Here is a 24,459-nt window from a genome sequence, read left to right as displayed (position 1 = left end):
TGGGGCTGAGGCCTTCTTGTGCCCTGGCCCCACGGCACGCTGCAGGCCCTGGGGCTGAGGCCTTCCTGTGCCCTGGCCCCACGGCGCGCTGCAGGCTCTGGGGCTGGACCCTGCGAACCCGCTTCCGTGGCAGCTCTGCCAGCCCCCCGAGCCTCTGGGCTGGAGCAGGCAGATCTCCTGGGGTGTCTGTTTGCAGTGCCTGCCGAGGAAATGAGTTGGGAAGCCACTCGCGCTACCCGGGGGAACCCCCCGCCCCAGACCGGAGCCCCGGGGAACCCCGCCCCAGACGGTGCTCTGCACTGGAGCATTGTCCTCCAAACAGGGTGGGGACCCACCTCCTCCCGCCTGATCCCTGAGGGACTGGAGAGCCCTCGTGTGAGCGCCCAGGGCGGCCGAGGCTCCAGGCGACCCTGCCTGGCGGCGTGAGGCCGGCTGCGGAACGACTCTGCAGGAGGTTTTATTGGGTGAGCGGGTGATACAGCAGCGGAGGCTACACGAGCGGCAGTCGGCCTAGCGGCACAGCGGGCATCACGGCGCCGGCGCCGCCCAGAACCGCCGGGTGAGACAGAACACGGCCGCGCTGAGGGCCGTGCCCTGGCGTGCGAGCAGGGTCGCGCTCACGTCCTGACGGCCCTTCCCCTTGGCCTGGAGAGCAGCGTGGGCAAACTGGTGGTAGGTGCCAAGCACGTCCTGCAGATTGAGGGCGAGCTCCTGGTGGCGGCTGGCGCACAGCCCGCAGGCGGTGAACTGGGAGCAGCGCGCCGTCAGCCGCAGGAGGGCCTGCCAGGTCTCGTGCAGCTCTGCTGGGCCGGCCGGCTGGAGCACCTTCTGGCAGCGGGCCATCAGCGTGCGGGCCTCGGCGCAGAGCACGTGCTTGTGTGCGGAGCAGTGTTCTGCGCACGCGGCGGGAGGGTGCTGTGCTCGGGCTCCCGAGAACCGCCTCACCACGGCCTGCAGCTCGGCCACGCCCGCCAGGAACGGGGGAGAGCCCGGGGGGGATGTCCCCGCATCCTCGTTCAGCTGGCCCAGCGCTTCTGCGGGGGGGTCTGGCTGCGGGCCGTGCTCTCCCGCACCGTGACTCTCGTCCAGGGCCCGGGGCGCGGGCAGGCCGGGGAAGGACCGGCTCCTGGCGGCCGGCGGGGTAGTCAGGGGCCGGGAGGAAGTGCTGAGTGCGGAATCCACGCTCTCCGGCTCCAGCTCACTGGCGAGCCCGGGGAAGCAGCTGGTGTACGCCAGCTGGCAGCCGCACGTGTCCATGCCGGCGGGGGGGGTGAGGGTCCCCCCCGAAGGGTGAGCTGTGTTGCACCTTGTGGCCAGCGGGGCGGCTCTGGACAGCGACGGATCTGCCCCGAGGCTCCCCTGGCCGTGAGCCGAGGCGTCCCCAGCATCTTCGGGGGCAGGCGGAGGCGGCCCCGGGGGGGCGTTGAAGAGGCAGCCCTGCCTTTGCTCTGCGGCCTCCTCTGGGAGAAGAGGCAGCGTGGGCCGGGGCTGGCCCTGGCGCCTGTCCACACCTGGCGCACCCGGTCCGGGTTCCCCCTCCTCGGCGTGCCGAGCGCCAGGCAGCCCCGGCGGGGTGCGCACTTCGGGAGCAGCTGGGGGGCGATGGCTGTCCCACGGCGGGGCGCTGTGCGACGGGGAGGTGGCTCCGCCCGCCGGCTGGCCGGGGTGCGTCCTGGGGCCAGACAGCCAGGAGAGGCGAGTGAGTATTCCCGCTGCGCCCGGGGGGTCGGAGAGCAGCTCAGTGGCACCGTAGAAGCCCAGGGGGGGTTTCTTGCCCACTCTCCCCAAGGGCTCTTCACTGCAGTGCTTGCCGGCGCCCTCTCCGGGGGCCACGTCGGCTCCTGGCGTCGCTGCACGGCCGGTGGGGCCGGTGGGGCCGGCGGTGGCAAGCTGTTCCCATCTGCCTCCCTTAGCAGCCGCGGGCAGAGGGCCCGGCTCCGAGTCTGCGGCCTGGGGCGGCGGCTCGGCCCTGGAGCACCCGTCTGGGGAACGCAGGGGCTCAGCACCAGCGGGCCTCTCCGCGCCCCCCTGCGCAGGCGTCTCCAGCGCCTGGTGGGCTGCCAGGGCCTCCGTGGCCTGCGGGGGTATCGGCTGCGCTTGCGGCGCCGGGTGGGTCAGGCCCCCCTCCTCAGCTTCCGCCAGCGGGCGAGGCCAGCCCCTGGCGCCGTCCCAGGCAGCCCCAGCGTGGCGCGGGGCTCCCGTGGTTCCTGCGTGGCAGGCCGCTTCGGGCCGGGCCCAGCCACTGTCCTGTTCACATGCAGAGCCCAGGGCGCGGGGGCTGTTCTCCGGCAGGTGCAACCCCCCCTCCGCCCCCCGGCCCTCCGGGAGAAGGGGGGCTGAATGGGAAGGGGCGAGCGAGGCCTTTGTGCACGTGGGTGCCCCCGCGCCCGGCCCCGTGTCCATTGGGGCAGAGGAAGGGGCTGGGCCCTGAGGCCCGAGCTGGGCAGAGGGGCTGGCTTCCAGCCACGCGGGGTCCCCGCTGGCGCCCCAGGAGCCCGGTGCCGGAGCGGGCGAGAGGGCGGGCAGCGGGCGCCCCCGTTCGGAGCAGGGTGGAGGAGGGGCGCTCTGCCGGGCGCAGGCGGGAGCCAGCGGGAAGGTGACCTGCGAGGTGTAGTCCGTCTGTAGGAAAGACCTCCTCTTCCTCAGGCTCCGCACGTGCTTCAGCGCCTTCTCCTTCCCCTTCCCGGGCGCCTCCCCGCCGGCCTGTCTGGCCGGGCAGCCCCTCGGCCGCCTCAGGACGCAGGGCTCCCCCTTCCCCGCCTGGGACAGCGCCCGCCAGCCTGCGGGAGAAGAGACGCCAGGGTGAGGGCAGGCTCGTGGGCAATGTGCGCATGCGTGTGTCTGTGCGTGCGTGTCGGTGCACGTGTCGGTGCGTGTGCATATGCCTGGCCATGCAGAGAGGGATGGGGGGCAGCTGGCAGCTTCGCTAAGGGGCAATGGGAACAGCCCCTTAGGCGGTGTTGGAACTAGAGTTCTGGGAAAGGGCAGGTTCATGTTAATTATAAAAGGAGTCGATTTTCTGAATTCTCTGAGCGCTCTAGTGAGCAAGAACAGGGCGTGGCCGGGCTCTGGGCGTGCACCACGCTCTAGTGAGCAAGAACAGGGTGTGGCTGGGCTCTGGGCGTGCACTGCGCCCCAGTGAGAACAAACAGGGCCTGGCCGGGCTCTGGGCGTGCACCACGCTCTAGTGAGCAGGAACAGGGCCTGGCCGGGCTCTGGGCGTGCACCACGCTCTAGTGAGCAGGAACAGGGCCTGGCCGGGCTCTGGGCGTGCACCACGCTCTAGTGAGCAGGAACAGGGCCTGGCCGGGCTCTGGGCGTGCACCACGCTCTAGTGAGCAGGAACAGGGCCTGGCCGGGCTCTGGGCGTGCACCACGCTCTAGTGAGCAGGAACAGGGCCTGGCCGGGCTCTGGGCGTGCACCATGCTCTAGTGAGCAGGAACAGGGCCTGTCCAGGCTCCGGGCGTGCACCGCACTTTGGTCTCGCAGCAGCACACCACTTCCTCTCGGCACGTGCATTGTGTGAGTGCGACTGGCAGGCCTGTCTAACTCCCCCTTCTGCTTTTCACAGCGCTTGGCCGTGTGGCTGCCGTGTCACCTAGTGCCCCGAACGAAATTGGTTTTCTGCAACTTGCCCAGCGGGTTGAACCTGAAAACTCAGGTGGGCCTCATGGCGCCCGGCCCTCAGCCCCGTTCTGTGAAGCTGGGACGTTCCTTAGTGGGTGGCCGAGCGCCCCTGAAGGCAGAGCGGGCTTATGGCCTCGCCGGGCAGTGTCCCGGGAACGGCAGCCACCGCGAGGCCTGTTACGTGAGACTTCGGTCTGGGCTTTCCCGGCGGTTTCCAGAGTGTCTAAGGCTCATCCCTCGGGCTCCAGGGTCAGGCAGCCCTGGCAGGAATGGGGGCCTGTCTCCTTCCGGGCCCCACACGGCTTCCCCCCAGCCTGCTCCTGGCCACACCCCCTGGGGCCCCTGCCCTCCTGCAGTGCAGCCGCTGGCCGCAGCTCCCGCGACACGTGGGGGGACGCACCCTCCACACAGCGTGTCACGGACCCCGGGAACGCCCCACCCTGCCGGGAGCCCTGCGGAGGCTTCGCCCCCGGAGCCCTTTCCCTAGCCCGCGTGAGACGCTGCTGCGCTGGGGCCCCTGGAGCTAACCTCTTCCCAGAGCGCACCTGCCTGGGCGTCCGTGGGGGTCAGCCTGTCCGGGGCGTCGTAGAACTCCTCCTCCGAGCTGCTGTCCCCGAAGCCCGGAGGCGGGTGCATGCTGCGGCCATTCGCCCCTGCTGCTGGGTCCCCTCCATGGCCTGGCCCCGCCGGCAGGTCCCGCCCCGAGCCGCCGCCTGGGCTCTGGCCGAGGACGCTGCTCTCTCCGTTGCTGGCGGGGGAGATGCGGGAGCAGAGGCTGTAATACTCCAGCACCTGGTCCTCCGACAGCTTTGTCCTGAGAGCCGCGGGCTCGGGGCCTGCGAGCTGGGAACACAGCACGTCCGCGGGCTCCGCCCAGCCACCGCCCGGCGCCAAGCGGCCCGCGTCCTGGCTGCCGAGCTCCCGGACGGTGGGCGCGAGGAGCGCGAGGAGCTCTGGCCGGCTGACGGAGCAGGCCTCCAGGTCGTCCTCCTCCAGGGCGTCCATGGAGTCACTGGAGCCGCTGGTCTTGCCGCCCCTGCTCTCGGTGTTGGCCGAGTCGGAGGCTTCGGAGGCGCTGTCCGTGGCGTCGCTCCTCCCTTCCGGGGCTCCGGGCCCTGCCTCCCCCTCGCCCGCCGGCGGCAGCCAGGGCGGGTCCGGACGGCGCTCTGCAGCGGGCTCCAGCTCCCAGGAGTCCTCCGAGTCGCTGCAGGCTCTCGACTCGTACCCTGAGGGGGAGACGGCGCCCGCCGTGAGCACGGGCCAGTGCAACCGCCCGGCCCCGGCGTCCGGACGAGCACAGGGTCAGCGGGGACAGCTGCGCCGCGGCCCGGCCCCAGCCCTGGGGAGTGCCCGGGCTTTTGCGAGCAGCCCCCCTCTTCCAGCGAGCCCCCCGCCCACCTTTCCCAGCTCCAGCTAGGACCTAATTGGTGCAGGGCTGCCGCAGGCCGCTAACGAGGTGGGCGGGACTTAAACTCGTTCTGCGCGCCCACAGGCCCCCTAGAGGGAACGGCGCTCGGGAGCCACCAGGACTGGCGCGCTGGCCGCAAACCCTGCCGTGGCAGCCGCTTCCCGGGGCCACGTTCGCACCTTCCTCGGCGGAGACGCGATGGGCCGGCGCGTGGCCCCCCCAGGGGAAGATGGAGACGCCCGCGTCCACGTACAGCCTGTAGTAGCCTGCGATGAGGCAGGCCAGGTCTTTGGCGCTGTGCGACTCCAGCATCAGTGTCAGCAACTGCAGGGACAAGAGCTGTGCCAGGCTGTGCCCACGCGGCCATCGGCGGGTCCTTCCCAGCGCCCCGCCCGCCCCACACGGGGAGACGTGTCCCAGCGCCCCACGTGGAGGGCCCCTCCCAGCGCCCCCCCGCCCCACACGGGGAGACGTGTCCCAGCGCCCCTCCGCCCCACACGGGGAGACGTGTCTCAGCGCCCCACGCGGAGGGCCCCTCCCAGCGCCCCGCCTGCCCCACACGGGGAGACGTGTCTCAGTGCCCCATGCAGAGGGCCCCTCCCAGTGCCCGCCTGCCCCACACGGGGAGACGTGTCCCAGCGCCCCACGCGGAGGGCCCTTCCCAGCGCCCCCCCGCCCCACACGGGGAGACGTGTCTCAGCGCCCCACGCGGAGGGCCCTTCCCAGCGCCTGCCTGCCCCACACGGGGAGACATGTCTCAGCGCCCCACGCGGAAGGCCCCTCCCAGCGCCCCGCCTGCCCCACACGGGGAGACGTGTCTCAGCGCCCCACGCGGAGGGCCCTTCCCAGCGCCCCACGCGGAGGGCCCCTCCCAGCGCCCCGCCCGCCCCACACGGGGAGACGTGTCCCAGCGCCCCACAGGGAGGAAAGGGAGACGGGTTTTTCTTGGTCGGCGAAGGCCAGCGAGCGGCTGTCAGAGGCATCGATTTCCCTTCCCCAGGTCCTGTCTGTTCTAGTGCTTCTCCCGCCTGCCTCCGCCGCTCCCCACAGCAACATATGTGACCCCCCCCCGGCCTTCTCAAGTGGCGCTGGGAGGAGAAAGCCAGACGGGCCTCTCTGTTGCACGTGCTCGCTCTGCCCCGACCCCCACCCTCCCCGTGAGCAGAGAGGAACCGCGGGCGCCCGTCTGTGCGAGCCGTGTGCAAGCGCACGCCCCTCGAGCCCTGCGTGCGTGAGCCGAGGCCCCAGAATCGAACGAGGCCCAGCCCTGGTAGCTGACGCATGCAGTGTTTGCAACCCACGCTCCCGGGAGCTGCGGCGGGAGGCGGGGGGCTAGGACCCTGCACGCGTGTCTAGGAAAAGGGCGACGGACGCTAACGCCATTTCCACGCGGGGGAGCTCCCTGTCGATCTGTCCTTGGCAGGGAGGGGAAGGGGAGCGACCCACGCCGTGTCATGCACAGGGACAGCGCCTGCCCACGCTGTGCTCCTCGAGCCACGGTCACCCTCCCCCGTTAAACTCCGCCCGGCTGGCGCTCAGGACACAGGCCCTGCCTTGGGCGCACGTGTGAACGCCCAGGGCTCAGGAGAACCAGGGGACGGTCCCTGCCGCGTTCCTGCGCCCTCCCGGCGTGCCGGTGGCGTGTAACCGGCAAGGCCCGAGCGCAGCTCTCCCGGCACGCGCGCCCTGTGACCCCGCAATTACCTTCACGTCCTGCAGGTAGATTTTTACCGTGCTCACTTTCTCGGACTCCTCGCTGAACTCCAGCCTGCTGATGTTCGCGAACGCGGCCAGCGGCGTGATGATGTTGAGCTTGTTGTTGATAATCTGGCTGATTCCATACTTGGCTCCCACCAGCAGGGCGACGTACGACTCCCTGTCCTGCAGCTGCAAAGACGGGCGGGATGGGATCCAGCAAGCTAAGCAGCAGCCTTGGGATGCGGCGGGGGCAGCGCCCGGCTCCTGCGGTCTGGCCTGGCACGTTTCAGTGAGGGGCAGCGGCCGTGGCACCGTGGCCTCGCTGCTGTTTCTAGCATGCTAGCTGCCATGCCGTGCTGGGGGACCCCCCCCCCCGCTGCAGGGCTGGCTCTAGCATTCGGGGATGGGGGCAGGGGAGGGCTGCAGTTCCAACACGCCGTCTTCCAGAGGGCCGACGTCTGGCTCGACTCCTGGGCAAGCTGCAGGGCAGCGCTGGGGGAGATGTTGCAGCCGAGGTGAAGAGGTGGCTTTTGATCTCAGCTGTTAAGAACCATGAGCCATCCTGCCCTGCAGAAGGCCTGCTTTACTCAACAGGAGGCTTGGTCAATTTCAGCATGGCGCTTAAAAAGTGACTCCCCGTGCACGAGGTTGTATCGCGTGGCAACACAACACACACAATGGCCGGCCAGAGAAATCACTGAAACAAAGGCACATACCATGAGGGTGGCATTAAAGATCTTCCCGCTGTACATTTTCAGGTCTCCAAGGATCTGCAGGTAGCTCAGCCGCACAGCAGAGGCCGAGAGGGCGTGCTTGGAATTGAAAGACAAGAAACTTTGCTGAGAAAGTTACAACCCTACCCCTGGGACACGTGGGGTGTGTGGGTAAAAGGTTTCTGATTGGTTCTTTTACACTGCACAAGACTGGGTAGCACTCACTCTCGTGCACACACACGCACAGAGGACTGGGTGGTGCTTGTTCTCTCGTGCACACGCACAGAGCACTGGGTGGTGCTCTCTCTCTTGTGCACACACGCACAAAGGACTGGGTGGCTCTCTGTGCATGTGTGTGCACGAGAGAGAGAGCACCACCCAGTCCTCTGTGCATGTGCACGAGAGAGAGCACCACCCAGTCCTCCCTCTCTCGTGCACACACATGCACAGAGGACTGGGTGGTGCTCTCTCTTGCTGTCTTGTGCACCCCCCATTCTCCATGGCAGCGGTGGAAATCCCCTTCTGGATTTCTGGTCCCCACCTCAGTGCCCTGTCCCACACGCAGGCAGTGCTGGGGAAATGGCTGTGAGCATGCAGAGGTGCAATGCAGCCCCTGGCCCCCCTGAACCCAGCATGCAGCGAGGTGGCCAGGCTGCCAGGAGTCCGGCTGGAGAAGGCTGGTTGGGACATCGTGCTAGGCCCATCTCAGTTCAGTCCCAGTGGGGCTGGGCTCCGTGGCCAGCCTGGCCGGCTTCTGTCCCGCGACCCCGCACCTGTGCTCAGGTTCTACCTTCTGCCTGGGCTCCAGCAAGATCTGGTTCCTCTTCATGTGAAAGCTGATGGCTTTCTTGATGTCTTTGCCTTTCATGTTGCGGAGCAAAGTCGGGGATATGAAGTTTTCTATGCCCCAGTCCTTCCTGCCGTGAAGACAGAGCAGAGAGACGTCGCGGGCTTGTCGCACAAGTTCTCTGGCCTGTGTCACAGAGGCGGCCACGCCAGGCCTCCCCTCCGGACCCAGCCTTTGGGATTCGGTTCAGAAGGTGCAGTTTGCTCTGCTTGAAAGGGTTTTATATTGTGGCGTCTTTTGGGTTAAGTGTTCCTACCCCCCTAAAGTTCTAGGCCAGCTGCTCCAGTGGAGACTGTTTCTAACGTACCAAGTGTTACTTGCTAATTAAGCCAAATAAGGTGTCATGTTGTTGGATTTTGAGGGGAGCAGCCGGTACAAAAGTGGGACAAAGGAGGCCATGTGAGGGGTCAAACAAAAGCTACTTTCTTCTGATTCTGTATCTGCTCTTCACAGATCTGTCTAATGTCTGGGTGTGGAGTTAGGGATCTGTTCTCTGTATGGAGACTGGAAGTTTCTCTGTATGGGGTTGAGTAATGGGCCAGGAATGTTTGCCTGTGGACATGCTAATGAGCAAGTCTCCAGGGAACAATGGATCTCTGGAGGCCAAAGACACACCTGGCCACTGGCCATGTGACTCCAGTCAGCTTGGAAGGAACCAGGAGGGGGTATAAATAGGCCATGTGGCCGACTCCATGTGATCGCCAGATCTGCTCCTGACCCCAGATGCGGCCTCACAGGGATTCACGAGCCAGAAAGACCTGTGAACCCATCCTGGTGTAGGATGTGCACCAAGCACTTTTAAGCCAGCAGCTGTAACATCTCTGCTAGAGCCTGCATTGAGAACTGGGAAATTCGGTGCATGTCATGTATGATTCTTTAACAACCTCACTCTCAAGCTTTTTTTTCTGGTAGTAATAAACCTTTAGATGTTAGATTCTGAAGGATTGGCCCAGCGTGATTTGTGGGTAAGATCCAGAGGGTAAATTGACCAGGGATCTGTGGCTGGTTTCTTGGGACCGGACAGGACTTGTTCGGGGTAGGTTGGATTGGGTGCTAGGACCCCCCACCGGTGTGTGAGGCCCGGGGCCATCTGGGGCACGGATATTGCTGGGGTGTCGGAGGGGTTTTGCTCGTGAGGCTTCAGGCAGGCAGCTGAAGTGCTCGGTGGGACTGGTTGTGGCCTATTTGGGAAGGTCTCCAGTCTGGGGGCTACAGAGAGCCCCGAATTTGAGCAATTCGCCCTGAGCAGACGCCCTCAGCTGTGCCCAGACCCAGCCCGGCCTGTCACACAAGGAGTTGTCTGTAGGGTTGCCAGATAGTTTCACCAAAAATACCAAACACTGCGGGGAAAAAAATTGGTTTGGGGGGGGGGGGGAAGTTGAGCAAAAAAGAAGAATGTCCCAAGCGGCCTTCCAGCTAAGAAAAACCGAAAATACCGGATATTTCACGTCTGGTATTTTCTGGGGGTTTTTGCCCGACACATGCCACAAATACTGGGCTGTCCAGTCCAATACCGGACACGTGGCAACCCTAGTTGTCTGATGATGCTTTTGAGTTTTCCTTTATTTGATAGGGTGGGGGCGGGGGGGTAATTGACTCTCTGTAATAATTTAGGGGCGGAGGTGAACACAGCCCAGCTGGGAAGGCATGGGGCTACAAGGGCCCCTTTGCAATGGTGGTTCTAGCAGCCGGGAGGTGCCGTTCGGCCTGGCGAGGGAAGGCGCCAGAAGCCAGTTCTGGGTTACGCTGCCTGGCAGTGTCTGAGCTAGCAGGGGCAGGTGACTAAGGGTTTGGGTACAGTTTGGTGTCTCCCACGCTCGCCGCTGGGAGTAGCCAATCAGAGCTCTGTACTCTGCCTTCTGATTGGCTACTGTCAATTCCTCTGCCTTGATTGGCTACTGCACGCCGCATGCCTGATGAGCCCAGCCACAGGCAAGCGGCCTTTAGTTAAATAACGTGCAGCACTAAGGGCCGAACCTCTGGCTGTCCTGGGGCGGCAGGGCCAGGTCCCCGCCCACCCGCCGCCTGGCGTTCCTCGCCGCTATGCCAGGCATGAGCCCTGTCGGAGGGAGCCGAGAGCCACGGCTCCCCCCTCCCAGGCAGTGTGCACAGCGGTCTGTGGAATGGGCGCGCAGGAAGGGCCGAACGTGGGCCGCCCGTCTCCCGCCGCCAGGAGCGAGCCAGCTTCCATCCCGCGGGTGCCCGGCAGAGAACCTGCGTGACTTACGCGATGTACTTGAAGGACACTTTCTGCGGCTGGGCACACGCATAAATCCGCTCCTGGATGTGCAGGGCTGCCAGGCGCAGGGCCACGCTGCACTTCATCTCCACGGCAAAGCGCTCCTGGAGCACGTCGCTGCAGCTCTGCAACGCACACGGGCAGCGGGTCACGGCCGCGCCCGGCGCACTCGTCCCCCCTTGGGCCAGGCTCAGCCCTCTGACAGGCAGCTCACCAGTCCAAGCTGCTGGCTGAGGAATCGCTGGGCCACTCAGAGCAAAGCAACATCCACGCAACCCTTGGCCCCGTGTAGCGAGAGGGATTGCAACGCCCCCCAGCTCAAACGGGAGGCCAGGGTTCAGGACAGGCAATAGCACCAACGGCTCCGTGCGTACCTGCAAATAAAGGTATTCGAAGGTCACTGGGTCGTCTTGCAGCAGATCCAGCGGGTCCTTAGGGACGAAGCAGACTCTGAAGAGACACCGGTAGTCATGCGCGTCTTTCCTTTGGACCACCTGGAGCGAACAAACACACCCGTGTGGCACGCCCGCCCCGGCTGCAGAAAGCATCCTCGGCCGGCGGGCGCAGGGACGGCCTGGGGCAGCCCTCCGCCTGCGCGAGAACAAACCGCGGGGCGTCTCTCTGGCGACCAGCTGGCCGCTCCGTGCGTCAGCGCCTCTTTGGGAGGGAAGCCGCAGGAGGATTCAAGACAAGGGAAGTCAGGGCCACTCGGCCGCCAGCCCTAGTCCTAAGCCAACGGCGCTCTTGTAGCATGGCAGACGCCTGGGGCAACCACAGGCTGGCCCAAGGACCCCGGTCTCCGTGGCATAAGCACAGCCCAGTGCAGGAGCAATGCTCCACACCCTGCTCTACCTCTTGCTCCCGCCAGGGCGTGAGGACGGCTGGTCAACAGCTGAGCACAGTGAGGGACAGGAAGTACCAAGTAAACAGGGACCCTGTTGCGGGCGGCAGGCCTGGAGCGAGGTGCCTGGAGTGCTCACGCTCGGGCAGGGCTATTTCTGAGACATCGCCAGGCCAGTGAGGGCAGCCAGGCCAGGCGGCTGTGCCGTCCCTACTGAGCGCACTCAGCTGCAGTTAGGTCTGGCACTCAGCTAGTGACTTCCCCACCCCTCTCCCCCCAATCTCCCTCCATCCCCTTCCTGCCACCAACGCTCCCTCCCCTGCTCCATTCAGCCTGCACCAGCGGGGCCTCCTTGCAGGGTTGTCCGGGGAGATGCCCGCGCTGGGCCAGGCTGTGTTCGGGGACGGGCTGCACTGACCTGCTCGACGAGCTCCTCTTCGTGTAGCAGGTACACCTTGGCGATGTTGTACTGCTCCTCCAGGGCCAGGGCGAAGTGCTCAATGCAGTGGATGGACAGCTTCTCCTTCAGCGTCAGCAGTATGTCCTGCCAAGGGAGGCGCCTGTCAGTCTGCCCCGGGCATGGGGACCAAGAGGCGCCGGCGCCAGCTCCGCAGGGTCACACCCTCTGCCTGCCTGACACTTCCCCTCTGCCCTGTGGGCCCCCGGAGTGCAGCACCACCGGGCCAGTGTTTCTTAAACTTTTTAAGACCGAGGAACACCAAACAATTTTTTTTTATGAGGAACACCAAGGATTTTGTTGAGGGAAAGAAAAAGGTCACCTGCCCCTTTAAGGGCGGCCATTTTGAATTCTGTTCTCCGCAGCACACCTGCGACTGCCTCGGGAGCACAGTTTAAGAAACACTGCCTGGGTGGAGCAAGCCCTGCCCCTGCAGCTCGCTGGATGAGGCCCACCAGCCGCCCCCTGCCCAAAGTCCCCGTGCGCTCCCGTCCCCGCTGCACCCCTGTGCTTGGCGCCTGAGCGGCTCCATGTGCAAACCGCCCGGCCCCTGCAGCTCCCCTGCCGTCGGGCTAGGTGCTGGGTGGCCCCAAAGCCTCGGGCAATAAAAGCCCACAGCCCACTGTCCAGCCCCCATCCGCTCGCCCCGGGGGGCCCCTGGAGCAGCCAGCAGAGTGGTCCCTTTGGCGGGAGCGCCAGTCAGCCCGGTACCTTCACCGTAGTGGTGGCGTCGAAGCGGAAAGCCTTGGTCTGCCCGTTCTCCAGGTACACCTTGAGGACGTTGGGCAGGCACAGAAGCGAGTTCCCCTGCGCGACAAAAGGGCCTGGCTGAGCGGCGCCAGAGCTCCGGGCAGGGGGTCTGGGGCGGGCTGCCGGCTCCTCCACGCTCAGGCACTGCCTGCGGATGGACAGGCAGAGCTGCCTCCACCTCGCTCCCTTCCCGCGACTCAGCACCGTGGCCCGGCTTGTGCCAAAGCGGCCCCGTAATGAGCCTGCACCAGTTCCTAGCAGGGGACCCCAGAGTGATGAGTAGTGCAGAGAAGAACAGCACAGGGATGGTGCCGGCATCCAGCCCCGGTCTGCTGGCCCCGCGCCGGAGCCTCCCGAGCCCGGCCCCTCGGCTGGTGCATCTCCCCACTGGCTCCCGTTTCTCCTGGGCTTCCGGGGAGCCAGGCACCGCAGCACAGTGGCACGTGAGCCGGTGAGGACGTGTGTGCCGACGAGGCGTTCCCGAATCGGGGCCCCTCTGGGTTCGATCCCACCCCTTCCTCAGCGGCAGCAGAGCCCATGGCCCGGCCGGCAGGGAGAGACCTCGGTTCCTGGCAGCCGTCCAGGCGGGTGAATTCTCCCTGGCCCAGAGCCCAGCCCTCAGAGCGCGGACACTCAGCTGGAGGCGCCACGGAGACCCGGCCTTTGGGGTGCTCGGGGTTTGGCAGCAGCCTGGGGGGCGCAGGGACCAGCTCTCCGGCAGCACCCTGGGTCCTTCCCTAGGGTCTGGGGCTGGGAGCAGGGGCCAGTCTGTGCGTGGCTGGCCCAGGCCAGCTCGGCGGGGGAGGGGGTGGACACAAGGGCCATCATGCTGGCGCAGGAGAGAGGAAAGGCCTGACTGGCTTGTGGGGGTGCCTCAGATAACGCCTCTGAGCCCGGCAGGGGAAAGGGCGAGAAGCCCCTTTCGGACGTGGGGCCACAAACAGGGTCGGTGGCTCCCAGGCAGTGGCGCCTGTCCGAGACGCTACCGAACCGGCGGCTGTTTTCTGTGACACGCCACGGGCTCCCCGCAGCGGCCAGGCATGGCCCCAAGCATCCCGGCTCCGTGTCCTTCTCTGCCACGCTGCCTGGCCGGCGCCGGACGGACACGCTACGCCCTCTGTGCGTCTTCGGCTGCCGGGATGCTGGACGGCTGAACCCCCGCTCGCCTGCCACCGCAAGCCAGGGCTGCCGACGGGACACAGCTGAGCGTGGACTGTCGCCAGGGGGTGTCTGAGTCCAAACCACCGAGGGCGGCCCACGCTGGGGCCTCACCCCAGCAGAAGGCACCCTGGAGCCACAGGCAGCGCCGGGTCGACAGAATTCTTCCTCTCACCCGCCTCCCGCCGCCGGGCATTGCACCGCGGCAGTGACGGGCAGACACGCCCGCAGGCAAGTCACAGACACAGCTCCCCTGCCACGGCTCACGTATGGGAACCCGTCTCAGAGACGTGCCAAGTGCACTAGGCAGTGCTACCCACTGTAACGGGGCCGCGCGCCCAGCTGGACCCAGGCACAGAGGCTTCCTCGGCAGGGAAGAAGGGCGTGAACAAGCAGCCGTTTCCAGGGCATTCCAGGCAGCCACGTGGAACCACATCGACCCTGGTCACACTCAGGGCAGACACGCAACCAACCCAGTGAAGGGAGCCAGGTCTAACGAGGGCCCTGCTCTGTCCTCAGCAGCACTCTGCGCCATGCTAATGGTGCTCGATGCCAGCGTGTGTTTAGCGCCACGTGGTGGGGACGGACAGTGGGCAGCCACCACTGTTGCCGCGCAGCCATGTAGCCACCACTGCCACCACTACTGGCATGCAACCACCACTGCCACCATATTGCCACCACACAGCCACCACTGCCACCACACAGCCATGTAGCCAACACTGCCACTGTACGGCCACTACTACTGGCATGCAGCCACCACTGCCACCATATTGCCACCACACAGCCACCACTGCCACCACACAGCCATGTAGCCAACACTGCCACTGTACGGCCACTACTACTGGCATGCAGCCACCACTGCCACCACACAGCCATGTAGCCAACAGTGCCACTGTACAACCACCACTACTGGCATGCAGCCACCACTGCCACCACACAGCCATGTAGCCACCACTGCCACTGTACAGCCACTACTACTGGCATGCAGCCACCACTGCCACCATATTGCCACCACACAGCCACCACTGCCGCCACGCAGCCATGTAGCCATCACTGCTGCCACACAGCCATCACTGCCACCACACATCCACCATGCTGGCATGCAGCCACCACACTACCGCCACACAGCCACCACTGCCAGCATGCAGCCACCACTGCTGCCACACAGCCATCACTGCCACCACACATCCACCATGCTGGCATGCAGCCACCACACTACCGCCACACAGCCACCACTGCCACCACGCAGCCACGTAGCCACCACTGCTTGCATGCAGCCACCACTGCCACCATACTACTGCCACACAGCCACCACGGCCGGAATGCAGCCACCACTGCTGCCGCACAGCCATGTAGCCACCACTGCCACCACACTACCGCCACACAGCCATCACTGCCACCACGCAGCCACGTAGCCACCACTGCTTGCATGCAGCCACCACTGCCACCATACTACTGCCACACAGCCACCACTGCCGGAATGCAGCCACCACTGCTGCCGCACAGCCATGTAGCCACCACTGCCACCACACTGCCCCTGCACAGCCACCACGGCCGCCACACAGCCACGTAGCCATCACTGCAGCCATGTAGCCACCACTGCTGCTGCACAGCTGCTGCGCAGTCCCCGGGAGCGATTCCGTAGCACACCGACCTGAGAGTGTCCGTTCACCAGCACCTCCTCGGCAAAGCGAACCTTGACGGGGTTTGTCTTCAGCCGGGCCCTCTTCTCAGCCGTGAGGAACGAGGACTTGGGGCCGCCCTGAAACACACCGGTGCTGAATGTGAGCACACGCTGCATGGCCTCCGTGGCCTGGCACAGCGGTTTGCGTCCGTGGGCCAGTCTGAGCAGCGCGAAGGCCTGGGCCTGCCGCCCAAGGACTCCTGTGTGACGGGACAGGCTGCCCCAATGCGGGTCTGGCCGGGCGTGCACCCTTCCAGCACCGGGCGCTGGGCTGGGCTGCGCGCGAGGTCTGGGGTGGGGCTAATCCCAGGTGTAAGAATCGCGGGTTCCAGCCCCCTTCCCTTGGCCCGTCCCCCGCGTGGGCGCCCTGGGGCCGGCACTGGGGAGAAAGTCTCGGGTTCGCCGTAACAAGCGTGTGCTCTGGACTGAGCGGCAGCCCCTGTACAGCTCTGGATGCACCACTCCCATCGCACTCCCCGCCCGGCTGGGCCAGTCCCGCGGGGGCCCAGCCCTGTCCCCGCCGCGGGCTAACGCCCTCTTGCCACGGAGCAGCCTCGCGAGGGGCTTCCAGCAGGCCATTTACCGAGGTGCAGCGCAGCACGGTGAGGAGGAGCGAGTCTTCAGGGTCCCTGAAACAGACACATGCAGTGAGCAGCAAACAAGGGCCTCCTGGCCCGTTCCAGTGATGTACAGTGTGAGCTGCCCTGCCCCGTCTTTCTGCTTTACCTGCTCTTGTGGGGCCTGGGGGAGCATGGGCTTGGAGGATCTGGGGGGGGACACTGGCTTGGAGGAGCTTTGGGGGGCTTGGGGCCCTGAGGGAGCTCTGGCTTGGGGAGTTTGGAGGTGTCTGGGGGGCACTGGCTTGGGAAGGGGGTTTACGCTCTGCTCCACCCAGTGCAGGTGCCCTTCAGCAGAAAGGGGCCTGGGCCACTCCAGGGGAGCTGGTTGAAAACATCCCATTGGACTGGAAGATGGAGCTGCCCCAAAGAGGAAAAGTTCTGTGGGGACATGTCGGCTTGGAGAAAACTGCAGCGCCCTCCTTTCCCCCCAGCCGGGCAGAAGTGCTCCATCTGAGGAAGGCCAAAGCGCGTCACCTGGACTTCGTTTGGATCTGTTCCATTGGCCCTTAGATTTCATATTGTGTATGAATCTATCCAGTGTAGGCACGTGAAACCGAGTCAATTCTATTTGCTATTTGACGTTGTGACGTAGTGGGGGGGGGGATACCTTGCTGGTTGCTATGCTGGGCAGTGGGCTGTGGGTGACCTCCATTGGCTGCTGGCTGCAGCACGGCCCAGCAGGGCAGGGGATGAGTCATTATGCAAGGGGGCTAAGAACCTGTCTGACCAGTTATCTCCCAGGGAGCGGAACAATGGGAAGGGGAGTGGAGCCCTGGCTGGGGGCAGGGCTGGAAGGGAGTCAGTTAGGTTTCTGGCTGGTATCATGGAGGAAGCAGCCTAGGGAAAGGGGCTGGAATTTAGGGGCCCAGCCCCCCCCCCCGTCTCAAGGGGGGCTGAGGCATCCTAGCCCCGGTTCCTGGAACCAGATGACATCTGTGCTGTGCTGTATCCTGGAGGAGCAATAAACTCCCCTGTTCTACTGGCTGGGGGAGTCTGTCTGTGCCATTACGGGGGTGCAGGAGATGGGAAAACCCCAACGCGCCGTCACAGTCGTATTATCACGTGCCGACAGTATCCAAATTAAACATTTCTAGGGGCCAGATTCCACATAGTTTGGAATTTGTGTTCCATGGGAAATGTCAGCTCTTTGTTCCAACATGGAACTCCTTCCGCCCATCCGGAATGTCGATTTCTCCTGGCGCGGAAATTCGGCATTGTCATTCATCGGCATACCAGCGATGTGTACTGCCAGCGGGTTTTTGACTCCAGAGTGTAACCCATGCCCACACGGTACGGCACTCTGTCCCCCTCTAGTGGTGGCTGGCCTGCGCGGCAAGGTGGAAGAACCGGCGGTACCGCCTCGGCTCGCCCGCCTAGCTCTCCAGAGGCGCCGGCTTTCTCTTGCACGGCCGCGTGCAGCCTCCGAGGCCCAGCCCACGCCTGTGTCTGGTGCACTGGCTGTGAATGACACGTGGAATTACCCCAGGGAACAGCCACGAGTGCCACGGGACCGAGGTTACGTCACTTTGCTCCAGCACCCCGCGCAGGCTCCTACCTCAACAGGCCCGCTGCCTGCTCTATAGAAACGTGCTCCACGGCTTCATGGTTTATGCTGAGGATCTGATCACCCGGCAGCAGCTTCCCATCGGCCGTGCCTCCTAGCAGAGAGCAGCAGCACGTCAGCCACTAGGCCGAGCAGACCCCAGCTCTCGGCGCTGCCTCCCTCTCCTTTGCCCCACGCTGCAGGTGTGGGCTACTGGATGCGCACACAGCCCCCAGGCAACCGCAGACACCAGCCAGCGGCAGTAACCCAATGGCCCCGCCTGCTCCCCGACTCTGACCAGCTGAAATCAAAGGCCACGGGCGTGGACAGAACGGCTCCCCGTGGCTCCCAAGGACGTGTCCAGGCCCAAGCCGTGGTGTGCAGTGCAGAGGGGCCAGGGGAAGGGAGTGTGAGCTGCCATGGGGCGGCGCAGACTGCTGGCTGGGGGGGGTTACCTGAGGACTAGGGGTGGCAAAGGCAGGTGGGGGGGCGGCATGGGTCTGTGAGGCCGGCAGGTCGAGAGGGGGCAGGGGACGCAGACGGAGGGGTAAGCGTCATGGAGTCCCACCACCCAGGGCAGGGTCTGTGAGGTGTTTTGTGCGGCCTCAGCGGGGCGTTACGGGGAAGGGCTCGCGCGCTCGTCCTGGCCTCTCTCGGCCGCGCCTGGCTGGGGCCCTGAGGGCGGCTCGGGAGGCCAGGTGACTGTGTCCTATGCCTGACCCTGACAGCAGCCGCTCCAGCCCTGGGACCCGCGGGGGCGCTGCGAGCCAGGCCGGAGGGGAGCGTTGGTGAAAAGCGGTGTTGCTGCGACAAGGCCCCTCCCCACAGACAGCGCTGCCCAGCGGGTGGGGAGGGGCCCCCCAAGCCACCCCGGGCAGCCAGACAGTTGTGCCTGGTGCTCGGTTACACTTCAGAGACGCCCCCGCACAGAGAGCGAGGGGAGCGGCTGGGGCGGCCGCAGCCCGGGGAATCGCCACGCGGCGGCCGACGTCGCCTCTCAGGCCCGGCCCCGCTGGACATGGACACAGCCCGCTCGGCTCCGTGCCGTGGCAGAGGGGCAGCGTGGAACCCGCCGCTGTGCGGGGCTGAGCCTGCAGCTTCCCTCCTGCCCTCGTGCGGGGCCGCGGGGGGCACGCTCCTACCTGCCGCGACGGAGGCGACAGTGAGAGGCAGGTTGGGCGAGATCTCAAAGCCATAGTTCCCGAGGAGCAAGTCCTTGTGTATGGTGAGCGTGAGCGTCACGCGGCTGCCCGGCGGGCCCAGGCCCTCAGAGGCGACGTCCCCCACCGAGGATCTGCCCCTGAGCATTTGGACAGGGCGAAAGAGAGAGCCGGGCTCAGACTGGGCCCAGCCCCGCCCTGTGCCCGGGACCGGCCCCGCGCAAGAGGAAGTGACAGTGAAAGCCGGCACCCCCGCCCGACAGCAGTGCCCCCAGGGCAGGAGCAGCCCGGCCTCAGGCCGGCCCCCAGCTCCGCTCCAGGGGAGCCCAGGGAACCGGACTTGCCCTGCAGCCTGCCCTCGGCCCGGCAGTCTCCCTGTCACACCGGGCCCTGATCACACCGAGTCCTGCCGGGAAAGCAGGGGATTTCCGGGCAGCTACGTCCTAGACCCTCTAGGGCTGGACAGGCCAAAGGCAGCAGCTGATCCCCTGAGCCCCGCCGGCGCCAGCCCAGTCAGCCGGGGCGACTCGTTCTCCCACGACGCCCCGTTCCACGGCTGCCTGAGGCCGGGGCCCACTCCAGCCGTCTCCAGCCCTCCTGCCTCTGGGGGGGTGTCCCTGCCTGGCGAGCTGGTGTGGAGTCCTGCCGGCAGGCGGGTTGCTCAGGGACCGGGTACGACCTAGCCCCGCACAAGAGCGACGGGGCCTGTGCTCGGGGCACAGCGCCACCGGCAAACCCTTCTTGTGCCCACAGCCTCCAGCTTCTAAGGGCTCGAGGGGCGCCCTGGGCAGGAGGCACCGCTGGAGCCTGGGGGAGAAGGTGTGGGCGGGGTAGCAGAGTCCACGCCCCGCCCACGGGGCGACACTCCTCCCCACGGCCTCCAGCGGGCCCCGCACAGCGCCACGGGCAAGGCTGGGCCCTACGCCCCTCGGCAGAGCGCCGCGCTCTCCTGGGGAGCCTCGCCCCTTCGCCAGGGCTGCTGTGGGGCGGGGCCCTGCCAGCGGGGAGGGCGTTTCTGACTAGCCGGCTTGGTGGGATGGAGTGCGCTCAGCACGGCTCCCACTGGCTCGCCAGCCTGCCCAGCAGCCGCAGGGGGGCGGGGAGGCAGCCCTCAAGGCGGACGGGGCCGGGAGGGAACGCTGCTCTTCCCCCATCGCCAGGCAGCCGGAGCGGAGCCCTGGCCCCACAGTCCCCACGGGGGGGAGGTTAAGACACAGCTCGGCCACTGCTTGCCCCAGGCGTGGCACACGAGGGGCCGTTGGGAAGTTCCGGCTGGCGCGCAGGGGCCGGCCTGACGGCTCCCGACCAAGGACCGCTCTGTAAGAGCCCCAGCTCCGTGCAACACCCTCAGCCAGGCTTCCTGGCCCGGCAGCCGAGGGCGCCTCCCAGAGCCAGCGGGAGAGCACGCCGCCGGGCTGCGGGGAACGGCTGCTCTGACGCTGCAGGGCCTGGGACCAGCTCACGGGACGCGGATCTCCGCATCGGGAACCGGCGTGTCCCCACGAGCCGGGTTGGGCACCGCCTGAAGAAGCAGGGCTCCCATCGTCTGGGAGCGTCTCTTGGCCTCACCCCCAGCCACGAGAACACCCGCGGAAGAAGGGCTGGACGGGGGGCTGGACGGGGGTCCCCGCTACAGGGATTTCTAAGGTCTGCGCTGCTAGAACAAAAGGAAAAACTAGGCAGCACTTTCAAGAGTAACAAGACGGTTTCTTAGGTGATGAGCTTGTGGGGCAGACCCACTTCCTCAGATGCCCACGAAAGCTCATCGCTAATAAACGGTCTTGTTAGTCCTTAAAGTGCTGCCTAGTTTTTCCTTTTGTTTTACCAAGAGCAGACTAACCCGGCTACCTCTCTGTTACCTGCCTGCTAGCTTAGGCTTAGTTTGCATTTGTGTGGATTAGCTAGGGACTCCGCTTTGATCTGTTTGCGGTCGCACACTGAACATCCACGAGTCCCTAGTTAATAAACTTGCTTTGTGCTGCATCTTAACCAGTGTGTTTCGTGTGACGTGTCGGGGAAAATCTCAGCTCCTGATTCGCCCCAAATCCCGGAAACGTTTCATTTTCAGTTTGCCCCCAAACACACTTTCCCCACAGACCCATTCGCGGCCCAGCGCTCTGGGGAGTGCCCCAGGAGGCGTGGCACACCGGGCTAGCAGTGGAGAAGGAAGCGGAGGTGAGAGCAGAGACGCTGTAAGGTAGGATACGCACTGCGCCCGATGCTACTTTGTACCAGACCTGCCCCTGCAATCGCACAGGAATGGGCACAGCAAGGGGATCTCAGCCCGGCCCTCGCTGGCTGGAAAGCAGCTCGCCAGCGCCCGAGTAGCAAAGCTCCTGTTCCGGAAAACGTACTTACCTGGACATGCTCTCCCGAGACCGGTGGAGCCATCTCGCTACCATGTGCTCTAGCCTACGCGCTTTGCGTGTCTGGAGTAAGTCAGTCTCCAGATCTTCCATCTACCTGCGGAAGACAGAGGTTAGTACACACCTGGGGCGCGGGGATGGCCTGGCTGGATGGGACCAGCGGCGCACTGCCCGTCTCGGAGGGGAGCCCGCACCGAATGCAGGGGCAACAGACCCGCACTAGCGAGTTATCCGATTCCCAGCCAGTTCCTCTGGAGCTCTGAGGCAGGAGTGTCGATATCCCGGCTAAAATGCCAGGACGCCTCTTGTCCCAGCATTTCCATTTCACAGCTCAGAGCCCGGCAAGGCCTGCACAGGGCCTGGGCGGCGTGCCAGCCGGCTGCATGAGACTCGGCGGCACCCTCTGCACCTGTGCTCGGCCCCGGCGCTGGCACAGTGTGTGCGACCAGCAGGAACACTCTGCGCAGGCCGGGGCGGAGTGCAGGGAACAGCCAAGTGCATCTCCTGTTTCGGGGAGACAGGCTGCTGGTAACACCTGGTTTCTATCGCAATTCCCACCCCCTCTGTTGGTGGGAACACCCCCGAATGGCAGCCGTCCTTTCTGAGGACCACGCCTCTAGCCCCCACCGTCCCTGTGCAACGCCCCCAGGCCTCCGCTGCCAGGCGGGAGCAATGAAAACCACCCGGCTTGTGCTCTTCGGGCAGCCCCTGGACTCGGGAGACCCCAGCTCAGTGTCGGACCATTCGGCTGGAGAGCGGTGCGATGGGTTTTACCCGCGGGGGGATGCAGTCTGCGCTCCAGCCGTGACCCCTTTGTCCTTCAGGGACACATGGGAAGATCCATCAGTGTCACACCCCACGTGCCGGCTTTGAGTGGAGGTGTAGATCCCTGCGGAAAGCTTAGACAGTCTGTGCAGCTCCAGCAGCCTGCTGGCCCCAGGCTGAAAACTGCCGGAGGGGAACCCCGCAGGGCTACCGCGTGGCGAGCACCCGACCCATCTCGCCCTGTGAATGTCACGAGGACGGGCTGGGTATCTGCTGCCCTCGCTCCTCGTGAGAGTGAGTCTGGCTAATCACTGTCCCCCTCCCTCTCCCCGGCTGGCAGCAGTCCGCCCGTGCCCAGAGGTGATTCCCGTGCACTGCAGCCGTGCTGGGTCCCAGGGCTGCGCCCCTCCAGATTACTCCAGTTGTGCACACGTGCAAATCCACGTGCGACAGGTCGGCTCAGGCAACGCTGCTGCGAGCTGCGCAAACGCCGAGGTCCAGCCGGACGCCAGCGGTGCCAGCGAGTGTCCAGACTCCTGAGACGGGCCGCAGCGCCGGGGAGGAAGAGCCCACTGGGCCGGGGGCAGGAACACTCCCCTCAGGCCTTTCCCCACCCGCCTGGGGGCCCGCTTGCGCGCAGGGGAGGGCACCGCGCCAGCTGTGCTGCGGAAAAGGCGCGTCCCTGCAGAGCGCCGGCCCGGGCCCAGAGCTGGGAGCCACTGGAAACGTGCAGCTGGGCCGGGAAGCCAGGGGAACTGAGGCGCGGGGCCGGCATGGGGAGGAAGGGCTCAGCCGCCAGCTCTCACACAACGAATACCGGTCCCGAGCCCAGGAGTGAGCGCTGGGAGGGGTGGCCCAGGGACAGCCGACCCTCGCCTGGCCGCCTCGCCGCGACGCGGCTGGACCCCTGCAGACCCACTGGCCGGATGCTCCGCTGCGGCTGGGGCCCTGGGCTGGACGTGGTGCAATAGGGTGGGTCCAGGTCCCCCTCCCCCTCCATCTCCATCTCCCCGCTGGAGGTCCAGAGCCAACACCTGGGCACTGACCTGCCTGCCTGGCTTGGGGCTGCTCCTCACACAACCTCGCGCCCTGCCTCGTACCTGGTCCCGCTAGTCGCTGAGGGCCGGAGCTCCTTGCACTGCCCTGCCTGGGGGCTCGTGCCCCCGAGCCGGCTCCTTGCCCGGCGTGGAGGATAGCCAGCCCATCCCGCCCCCTTCCAGGCTGCGTCTGTGCACAAGGCAGCGGGCGGCCTGGTCCCCTCCGCGATTGACAGCCATGCACTCAGCCACGCCGGGCTGAGCACTGGCCTCTCGCCCCAGGATGACGGACCCCCGAGGCAGCGCGAAGCCCGTGAGCCCGTTCCCCGCCGGGCTGAGCACTGGCCTCTCGCCCCAGGATGACGGACCCCCGAGGCAGCGCGAAGCCCGTGAGCCCGTTCCCCGCCAGGGGCCAGCGCCTTGCACACGGCTGCGGAACGGCCTTCGCCCTCTGCTCCGGCCGGGCTGAGAACGGAGTGCGGCCGCGCGGCTGTAGCGTTTTCCTGGGCGGTCACAGCCCCGTGCAGCGACAGCCAGGCGCCACGGGCGACTGCAAGACCAAAATCTGCACGTTCCTCCTGCCACCCGTCCGCCCCCTCCTGCAGCCGCCCCGCTGGGGCAGGGAGCCGGAGCCCCGCTTCTGAACAGCTCGGGGTGCTGGAGTTTTTCGTTTTGTCCAGGTCGAGATTTTGCAGTAGAGACGGGACACCCAGAATGCCGCCTGCCCACAAGCCACCCGGGTATTTCTACACAGGGACAGTCGAGTTCCTGCGCCGAGCCTCCGCCTCCATCTCTGGAGTAGGGCTAAATGCCACGGGGGCTTTTCCAGTCACACCCTGTCTGGTCCGCACCGCGGCTCCCTCCAATGGCGACAGTCTCGTTTCTTCAGGCAGCGGCGCTGCTGGTGTGACAGACACAATGAAGACGTTCTAGTCCGGCGAGCCCTGCAGAGCTAACTGAGGGCAGGAGGCAGATACATTCCTGCTAACAAGTCTGTCACAGGATTCCAGCTACAAAGTCTCGGCCTAGGGAGCAGACAGAAGTGCATCAGCTTGGTTTTCGGCTCCCACGGTGAATGGGCAAGTCTACAGCTGTGTCCACAGCCCGTTCAATGAGGGCAAAAAGGCATTTTTCGATTCCAGTCCCGCATCGCGCTGCGGCATGGCGCAGAGTCGCTTTTCACGCACGAGAAGAGCGGAAAAAGCTGCAGGCCCCCTCTGGATCCACCGTGCTCAGAAGTGAAAGGCGACGCCGGGCCGACGTGTTACTCCAAAGCGCACGGAAGCAGCAGACTGGCATTACGCTACAGAAGGAAAAGCAGCCTTTTCTCGCTCATTTCATCCTCCACGTGGAAGGCCCGGCAGGCGGGGCCAGCTCTTTGCTGGGGAGGGACGTCCCGTTAACCGCTAGGTGTAACCGGTTAGCCGACTAGATGTGGGCTGGGGGGGTCGCTGGGGCCGGAGATGGAGGGGGGCTGCTCCAGCTCACGCTGGTTAACCCAAAGCATCACCCAGGGAACCCGTCACATCCCCACTTTGTGTGGTG

General features: G+C 65.7%; 1 protein-coding gene across 2 annotated transcripts in view; it reads right to left on the bottom strand.

Annotated features, from left to right (window-relative positions):
- Positions 1-9: 9 nt before the first annotated feature.
- Positions 10-24,459, bottom strand: part of FRMPD1 (FERM and PDZ domain containing 1) — a 39,259-nt gene continuing 14,809 nt past the window's right edge. Inside the window, exons 2-16 of one of the 2 annotated variants that reach the window (XM_075931231.2) lie at positions 21,105-21,209; positions 18,729-18,886; positions 17,599-17,701; positions 16,007-16,052; positions 15,394-15,501; positions 12,543-12,638; positions 11,793-11,918; positions 10,908-11,027; positions 10,522-10,658; positions 8,238-8,364; positions 7,451-7,546; positions 6,741-6,923; positions 5,216-5,360; positions 4,174-4,854; positions 10-2,780 (exon numbers count right to left, since the gene is read on the bottom strand). In XM_075931231.2, the coding sequence (XP_075787346.2) occupies positions 529-2,780; positions 4,174-4,854; positions 5,216-5,360; positions 6,741-6,923; positions 7,451-7,546; positions 8,238-8,364; positions 10,522-10,658; positions 10,908-11,027; positions 11,793-11,918; positions 12,543-12,638; positions 15,394-15,501; positions 16,007-16,052; positions 17,599-17,701; positions 18,729-18,886; positions 21,105-21,205 (4,479 nt within the window). In that variant the 5' untranslated portion in view covers positions 21,206-21,209 and the 3' untranslated portion in view covers positions 10-528. The remainder of the gene's footprint in view (positions 2,781-4,173; positions 4,855-5,215; positions 5,361-6,740; positions 6,924-7,450; positions 7,547-8,237; positions 8,365-10,521; positions 10,659-10,907; positions 11,028-11,792; positions 11,919-12,542; positions 12,639-15,393; positions 15,502-16,006; positions 16,053-17,598; positions 17,702-18,728; positions 18,887-21,104; positions 21,210-24,459) is intronic. The other variant, XM_089779143.1, reaches the window with a different exon arrangement.

The sequence above is a fragment of the Pelodiscus sinensis genome, chromosome 6, assembly GCF_052426305.1.
Source record: "Pelodiscus sinensis isolate ZL-2025 chromosome 6, ASM5242630v1, whole genome shotgun sequence".
NCBI lineage: Eukaryota > Metazoa > Chordata > Testudines > Trionychidae > Pelodiscus > Pelodiscus sinensis.
Note: the sequence above shows the minus strand (reverse complement) of the source record. Positions and strands in the feature narration are given on the sequence as shown.